The sequence below is a fragment of the Lipotes vexillifer genome, unplaced genomic scaffold, assembly GCF_000442215.2.
Source record: "Lipotes vexillifer unplaced genomic scaffold, Lipotes_vexillifer_v1.1 scaffold113, whole genome shotgun sequence".
Classification (NCBI taxonomy): Eukaryota; Metazoa; Chordata; class Mammalia; order Artiodactyla; family Lipotidae; genus Lipotes; species Lipotes vexillifer.
In genome coordinates, this window is record NW_006792514.1 from 119,229 (window position 1) to 128,230 (window position 9,002).

The 9,002-nt window shown below is 44.2% G+C and overlaps 1 protein-coding gene across 1 annotated transcript; it reads right to left on the reverse strand.

Annotated features, from left to right (window-relative positions):
- Positions 1–3,424: 3,424 nt before the first annotated feature.
- Positions 3,425–5,705, reverse strand: MARS2 (methionyl-tRNA synthetase 2, mitochondrial). Its single transcript, XM_007465693.1, has one exon. The coding sequence runs from the start codon at positions 5,671–5,673 to the stop codon at positions 3,892–3,894; it is 1,782 nt and encodes a 593-aa protein (XP_007465755.1). The 5' UTR covers positions 5,674–5,705; the 3' UTR covers positions 3,425–3,891.
- Positions 5,706–9,002: the final 3,297 nt, after the last annotated feature.

Below are 9,002 nucleotides of genomic sequence, written 5' to 3' on the forward strand. Positions count from 1 at the left end.
TAACCAGTCCTATCCAAAGCTCCTACAAGAAGGGGCAGGGCCAGCTGTGTTGTGTGTATGAAATGACATATTTCATACTGTGTTAGTTTTGCAAGGGGCTCCAAGGCTTTGTTCTAGAACTGAACCCCCTAACTTGTACTCTTGGTTACCTTGACCTGTGCCCTAGCTCCCCCCAGGCTCTCTGAACTAGGTAACTTTCTCAGCAAAAATAGACACACTACTGCCAGTAGGTCCATACCTTTTCAGATCCACTGATATTACTCATTCTGGCAAAAGATGAGGGTAAGGACCCATCAAGGTTTACAGCGTCCCAGACCTTACCAGCAAGAACAGTTGTTCTCCATCTGGTAGAACTATGGATGGGGGGGACTGCCTCTAGGAGGCAATTATAGATTCTCAGACAGCAGCTTTATAGACCAAGTCTTAGTCAAGAGGCATGGCTGCTTCCCCACTGTAACTCAAGGTTACACTAATGCAGGCCAACACTGCAACTACACACTCACTAAGGGGTGAAACAGACAGCCAGGAAACCATCCCTACCATAATGCCCAAGGAGTAATCTGTTGAATGCTTGGTACTGCCACCTGCTACCCAAGCTACTTCATGATTATAAGTCTTCCTAGTTGGAGGCCCACAACCTGACCAACTTTACTTCAATTTCGGAACTTCCCAGATCTAAAGAGTTATGTGCCAATCATAGATACAGGTATAGGGGAAAAAGAAAAAAGGCCTGTGCCTCAGAGCCCATGTCCCAGCCTATGCCTTCTTGAGTGCATCAACTTAAAATTCAATTTATCAGGCTCTTCTCAGCCCTTATAGAGTCACACAGGTGCTTAAGAAAAATAATGAGGCCTACTTCCAGAATAAGTGTGAGATTTCAATGAAATGAGACTGTAACTATTTCTTGTTCCTGCCTATTCTTGACCTCCATATAGCCATAGGTCTTCTGACTTCTGAGGTGTCTAATCTATGAGTTCACTTGTGGAACAGCCCTCTAATATACAATGGTGCCACACATATACATTGCCCACAACTTCTTGCATGACTTCATAGTAGACTGTAGTCTACTGGGTTGACAGCTTATTATTACTTTAACGTGACATTCCATGAACACCTGAACAGTGCTCTATCACTCATGCAACACTGCCTCCAAGAATACTTGAAAATGAATATTTGACAGCCTTAGGGTAGTACTTGGGAGAAACTTCCTTTCTGGTCAAGGAACCCACAAGATGCTAGATAAGGTGTTAGCAATTCTGGAATAGGGGACTTCTTAGATGTCTACAAGTTTATCATCATCTTCTCCCACAAGTGGTTAGGATGTCCTCTCTTGGAAGTGCATCCCTGCCAGTCTTAAGTCTCGCCTATCCTCCACTTGCCACTCTTAAACTGCTGGATTAAATAACACATCACCTCGGTACCCAAAGGGTATTTGCTTTACCTGTTTTGCCTCCTACAGAGAATCCAACTGGTTCATCTTCCATATCACCACAGAATAAGTCATATCCAACTTACCACACTTCTTCACTCAAAATATCCTGTCTTCTGTAAAAATTATGCCCTCTCCTCCTTGGTTTCCCTGTTTTCCTGTGTCCTCCAGTACCACAAATACTCTGGTAGAAGTTAAGTGCCTACACAAATGACAGACTGCACAAAAGGAACCCTATTAACACCCAGCAAGCCAATGTCCAGTGTACTGACCAGCATTAGGCCATAGGTAAGATCATTCAAGTAGAAGACACTGTCCCTCCGTTCATGATAGGAACTGTAAGACTTATAATGGCACTTCAAAGGCAGAAGTTATCAATGCTGGTTTTCCAAGTCTGTTTTCTTTCATCCATGTAAACACATCCCATCTCTTTCACTACTCTGCTATCCAGTCCTGAGACATTACACTCCATCCTAGGTCCCAGTAATCTACCCTAGTAATCCCAGCGGGTAACTGGAATATGTCACATGGAAAGCCCAGGATTCCATTATGAAGAATAAGGAGGATCTAAAGGAACTGGTAGAAATAGTCCTTCCACCTTTAGAAGGCCCTCAAGCATTCTTTTCTAAGCAATGTTTCCAAGCAATGTTTCGCCACACCAACTAATAAACAGAAATTGGAGCTGAACAGTAGCACCCAGAATAAATCTGGGGGAACTACCAGCACAGTTTACGTCATGGTGAGCCCTCTCTGCTTGCTACCATGCTTAGAATGGATATCTCAAGGCAAGTTCTCATTTTAAACTTTGCCCTAGCTGTCCAATCACCTATGAGATATAATGCTGGCTTACTATGTTGTAGTCATTGTATAAGTTGATACCTTAACATCTTCTCTGTGATGTTCTCTTATGGAGCCTTGGAGAGATCCCTAAATCCAGTTTGAGATTCCTGGAGCATTGATCATTTCCTCCCTTCACCATCACCTTCAACAAATGCAACAGAAGAGATCTGGATAAGGTACTTAGAAACTTTTAAACTTTAATAAGTTAAAGGAGCAAAGGGAAATAATTAGTAAAAACTACTTGAAAGTAAATGTGTTAACATTTATATTAGCTATTCCACAATTTCTATATTGTATTATAGATCCTGATTAACCAAAAGAAATCATATAAGGTAAATTATGTATGTGGATAACAAAATTAAGACCAAGAAATATAAAGAAAATATTGCCCTTTCGAACTGTCTACAGATTTTTTAAATCATACCTGTAAACCTAATGTTATTAAAGTTTAAAAAATCAAAATCATACCTGTAAACCTAATGTTATTAAAGTTTAAAAAATTTTTAACAGGGCTTCCCTGGTGGCGCAGTGGTTGAGAGTCCGCCTGCCGATGCAGGGGACGCGGGTTCATGCCCTGGTCCGGGAAGATCCCACGTGCCACGCAGCGGCTGGGCCCATGAGCCATGGCCGCTGAGCCTGCGCGTCCGGAGCCTGTACTCCGCAACGGGAGAGGCCACAACAGTGAGAGGCCCATGTACATCTTAAAAAAAAAAAAAAAAAAAATTTTTAACATACCAAGTACCTCAGAAGAGCTTTATAATTCATCATCGTCCAAACAAACGTGATACCTTTACTTATTAGCTTACTAAACATTTAATAGAGTAAATATCCTTCTTCAGTAGTCTGAAAAAAACTAAGGATTCTGATCTTTCTATTGCTTACTGTAAAACAGCAGTGGTTGCAGTTATCCTTATTTTAAGGAAAGCAATAAAATTTTTTCTTTAAATTTAAATTTTGCAAAATTAGGAAGCAGAAAACCTAAATATTCTGAAACCTCAATGTTAAGTAATTAAATGTGTGAGACTAGAGCCATCTACTGGTTAAAGTGTAATGTTACAAAGCACAACTACTGGATTATTAACTAGCAAAGCAGGGAGTCATGGTTGTTAAGAATTGAGAATATAAACATAGGCAAAAATCATCTAGTCTAGGACACTGGTTTTTAAAGATTTAATGAAACAACCTCTTTTTAACAGAAGACCCAACATATATAACAAAGTAAAAGCTGAGGGAGGGGGCCTCCAACCCCCACACGCACTAATTTGCCCAGCAGAGGCCAGGCAAGTGACAAACAAGCCATGAGAGGTAGTCTGGGCAAATAACTGTGGTTTGGACAGAGGCACAATGAGAAGGAGTAGTATCACCAAAGTTGTCTCTTACCCACCTTTCCCCTGGAGACATCTTAGAGACACTGGGGTGCAAAGGACAGTGGTTAATGGACACAGAGAACTGAAGAGTAGGGAGTAGGCTCCTGAAAGGCTACAAACCTCTTTTCACAGGGACATTACTTATGTGCTCATTTGATGCAACACTTCAGAAAGCATTAGTATAATCTTCCTGAAAATGAAAAATAAGAAAATAAGATGTTTGCTTTTTTACCACAGCTAATAAGAACTGAGTTTCTAGGTCTTATGGGCTTTTACCAGCCAGGCCCTGGACTGGTCCAGTCTTGGAAACAAGACCCCAGTTTCAGGTCCCAGCCTCCTCCCTTCAAAAGGGCATGGATGTCCATAGAATCGAGGCAAGAAATGGAGCTCTCCAAGGCCCCTCTCTGTGGCAGAAACCCCCAACCTAGACAGCAGCTTGTCAGCTAGGCTTGGGGTGACAGGCTGGAGCAAAGTTCCAAAGACTCGCAAACATTCCAAGGCCACATGAAGCACAGTACCCAGCCAGGGAGCATCCACTGGGCTCTCCCAGTTCAACTTCCATGGTGCATGCCTTTGGACAAAGCCATTAGTTTGCCGGACACAGCTGGATACTGCCTCCAGAGCCTTATAGATCTGAAAGTTATCATAGTGGTCTGCCACCTGCTTGGGCAAAGTGGCCACTGCGCTCACCAGAGCATAGTCCTCTGCCTGAGCACGACCAGATGGCCCCACCAACCCTGGCTCACTGGGAAAGCAGGCAGTGCAAAAAGCCGGATAGGTCCCAGAAGGATTTATTCTGTTGGCAGTGCATCGGTTCAAGAGACCTCCCAAAGCAAATGCCAGCTCGGAATCCAACAACTTAACCACCTTTTCACCATAGTAATCACAGTCCCAGTTGGGGACGCCCTGACGAAGAAGAAAGTAGCGGAAGCCATCCACAGTATAGCGGTCAAGGCATGTCCTGGGATCCACCACGTTGCCCAAGCTCTTAGACATCTTTTGACCACAGACCGTCCAGTGGGAGTGAACATAGATGCGGTGTGGTGGGCTCATGCCGGCCCCTAAGAGGAGGGCAGGCCAATAGATAGCATGGAATTTGAGAATGTCCTTGCCTATGATATGAGAGGTGGTGGGCCACCAAGATTTGAACTCAGCGTTTGGGTAGCCAATTACAGTAAGGTAGTTGACCAAGGCATCTAGCCATACGTAGATGGTCTGCGAATCGTCCCCGGGCACCGGAATGCCCCAGTGCAAGTGGCTACTCCTTCGAGAGACGGATAGGTCAGGCAGCTCCTCTTCCAGCCACTGAAGGACTGCGTGATGGAATGGCTCCGGGGTGATGGCCTGAGGGTCGCCCCGCAGCCACCGCTGGAGCGGCTCCCGGAACTGGGAAAGCCTGAAAATGTAGTTTTCTTCCTTGGTCCAGGAGACGGGATGCCCGCTCTCCAGAGAAACAGGACACAAATCCCCCGACGGGCCAGGCTGCCTGGTGACCTTGGCTTCAGGCAGGAAGCACTCGTCGGAGGCGCAATACCAACCTTCATAGAGCCCCTTGTAGAGAAGACCCCGAGCCTCCAGCACCCCCCAGAAATGCTGCACAGCCATCCGATGCCGGGCCTCAGTGGTGCGGATGAAGTCGGTGGAGGAGATGTCAGCCTCCCGGAAAAGCTGCTGGAACTGGGCAGAGACTCTGTCACACAGCTCGGACGGAGCCAGGCCCGCAGCGGCTGCTGCCTGCTGAATCTTGAGGCCGTGCTCATCGGTACCAGTGGAGAATCGCGTGGCGGCGGCGCTGGGAACTCGGAGGCGATGGTGTCGGCACAGGGCGTCAGCCAGTAGCGCCGAGTACAGGTGCCCGATGTGCGGCGCCGCGTTCACGTAGAAGATGGGTGTGGTGAAATAGGCGCGCGCGTCGCGGGTATCGTCCCGGACACCGAGAGGGTCCGAACTGTAGTGGCGTAAGCTAAAGTCCTCCAGGAGCGAGAGCCTACTCGCCCCCGTGCGTCCTAGCAGCCGAAAGGCAGAAATCCGCAGCATGATGCCTGCGGAGATAAAGCGGCAGTGGGGGCGCTCTGGAAGCACGTGTGAGGGGCGCATGCGCAGCCGAGCCGCACCGCCGCTTCCGTCCAGAGAGCCAATGAAGTCCGGCCCCGAGCGCCGGCCCTCCGCCGCTCCGCCCGCGCTCCCCCCTCCGTGGGCCTCGGTTACAGCGGTTGTGAATTGCGGGAGCGAGCGAGAACGGTAGCTTAGAGGAACTGGCTGAAGGAGAGGTTATGAAGCAGATAAATCTTTATCTTTCTATATCATACAGCGTGTACTGCTTTGTAATTTTATATTTATGAATCTGGTTTTTTTCTCCAGACTGAGTTGCTTGTGGGCAAGAATTTTGTATTCAGGCATTTCTGAAACACCAGCCAGTGGCTGGCGCATTGCAGGAGTGTGCCCTCTACGTAGGCTCTGGTAAACGTAGGGATCTGAAATATCATATACATTTCCTCTCAGAGCCTAGTGGGCACAATAAATCCAGAAGTGAGGGGGGAGAAGGGAAGGAAGAAAAACAATGACCTAAAGCACTAAAGGGAAGGATAAGAACTGAAAAAGTAAGAGAAATCCTTTCTCTAAACGCAATTTTTGTTGAATCAACAAAAGAGGTAGGCTTGTGATGTTCCCAGTCTTTGCAAAGATTACTGAGATCCAGAAAGCTGGAATGCAGTACGTTGTCACTCTGCACCTAAGGAAAAAGCAGTCTTCAAATTTATTTCTCAACGTTATTGTTAGTAATATTCTTTTTAAATGGTCTTGAAGTTCTTCTAGAGCAGTGTTTTTCAAGTTTGCTTTAGTAAGGGAACCCTAGCTCTTTTCGAAAAGGATGACTCGGGAGCCCAGAATTGGATTAATATTAATCCTTGCTTCTTGACATACTCTCATCTTTGGTCTATCTTTCCCCCCCATTTAACTTAATAATTAATAATAATTTAGTAATAAAATAATTTTATTTTAATAATTTAATAATATTAATTATTATTAAACAAAATTTAATAATAAAATGGAATGGAACACCTGTGACCCCACGAGCCAACCTAAGAACTAGAAGTGGTTCTCTAAATGTGGTCCCAAAAGAACAGCATTAGCAGCACCTGGAACCTTGTTAGAAATGCATATTCTTAGGCCCCACACTCCCCTCCTGAATCAAAAACTCTGGAGGTGGTACCCAGCAGTCTAGGTTTTAATGAGTTTTCTAGATGATTCTGATGCACACCAAAGTTTGAGAACCACTGAACTAGGAGATTACCAGTGATTTAGATCTATGTGCCCTTTTTCTCCTTGTCTTACTGGCTTCCTCCCAGAGGTAATCATTGTCCTGAATTTTGTACTTTTGCATTTATGTTATTACATATAAAGTATGTCTAAGCAACATGTTTAATTTCGCTTGTATGAAACATTCTAAAAAAGGATATCATGGGAATTCCCTGGTGGTCCAGTGGTTAGGACTTGGCAGTGGCTGCAGTAGCTGGGGTTCAATCCCTGGTCCGGAAACTAAGATCGCAGAAGCCACGCGGTACAGCCAAAAAACAGAAAAAGATACCATACCACGTATAGTGTATTCATGTTTTTGCCTGTAACTAGTTAATTCATTTTGACTGCTGCATAATAATTTATGAATTGAGGCATATGGTAAGTTGGATCTGATTTCCGTGGTGATATAGAAAGTAGACCAATCAAATGCTCTTTAGGAGTTACAATAGATACAACAAATATCCTCTGGCTACTTAGTTAATGTGCTATTTGATCCAGCAGTTTAAGAAGGGCAAGAGAAAGATAGGTAAAACTTAAAACTGGAGGGTCTATACGGTACCCTCCAGAACTACGAGACAAACCCAGTTTAAGTATCTGAGAAATCAGTTTCTCCAGAAATATATTTTTTCTCCCCCAATTCTTTTTTTCACCCTTGTCCATGGAATCAATTATTCAACGTACAAACATGCTATTTTTTCTCCCATCTTAAAAAGAAAAGAATTCTCAATCTCCACTACTGCTCCATTTCTTTCCTTTCCTTTATAGCGGAGCTTCTTAAAAAGAAATGGCTGGTAATGCACACTTGAGTGTTTCAAGTTTTTTGCTCTTAGAAATCGTACTGCTATTAACTTTCTCATCTACATATATCTCCTGATACTTATATGCTAAAGTTTCTCATGGGTGTATACCTAGGAGTGCTATTGCTTGATCATAGAGGATGTGAAAGTTCAATTTCACAAGATAATGCTATTTTCCAACATGATTAAACAAATTTACATTCCCATCAGCGACATACCCTTAAAGAGGTCTCCCTAATTCTTGATATCATCTACTTCTTAATTTTTTGCCAGCTCAACTAAGTATACAATGAGTTATCTCACTAATATTCGTAGAAACACTAGTCTCAATAACCAAAAGACAGAAACAACCCAAACATCTATCATCTGATGACTAGATAAACAAATGTGGTATTGAATATAACCACGCAGTGGAATATTATTCAGCCAACAAAGTACTGAATGAAGTACTGATAAATGCCACCACATAGATAAATCTTTATTTTTTTTTAATTAATTTATTTTATTTTTGGCTGCGTTGCTGCTCCTGGGCTTTCTCTAGTTGTGGTGAGTGAGGGCTACTCTTCAATGTGGCATGCAGGCTTCTCATTGTGGTGGCTTCTCGTTGCGGAGCACAGGCTCTAGGCGCGTGGGCTTCAGTAGTTGTGGAACGTCAGCTCAGTAGTTGTGGGTCACGGGCACTAGAGCGGAGGCTCAGTAGTTGTGGAGCACGGGCTTAGTTGTTCCGCGGCATGTGGGATCTTCCCGGACCAGGGCTTGAACCCATGTCCCCTGCATTGGCAGGTGGATTCTTAACCACTGCATCACCAGGGAAGTCCCTATATAAATCTTTGAAAATAACCAGACACAAAAGACTATATGTTTTAGATTCCATTTATATGAAATATTCAGAATAGACAAATGCACAGAAACACAAAGAATATTAGTGGTTGTCAGGTGCTGGAGGAAGGTTGGAATAGAGAGTGAATGTTTAAAGGATATGAGTTTTCTTTTGGGGGTAATAAAAAAGTTCTAGAGCTAGATAATGATGATCACTGTACAACACTGTGAATGTACGGTTGACTCTTGAACAGCATGGGTTTATCCACTTGTATGCAGATTTTTTTCAATAAATACATACTACTGGGGACTTCTCTGGTGGCACAGTGGTTAAGAATCCGCCTGCCAATACAGGGGACACAAGTTCAAGCCCTGGTCCAGGAAGATCCCACATGCCACGGTGCGGCTAAATCCGTGCACCACAACTACTGAGCCTGCACTCTAGAACCCACG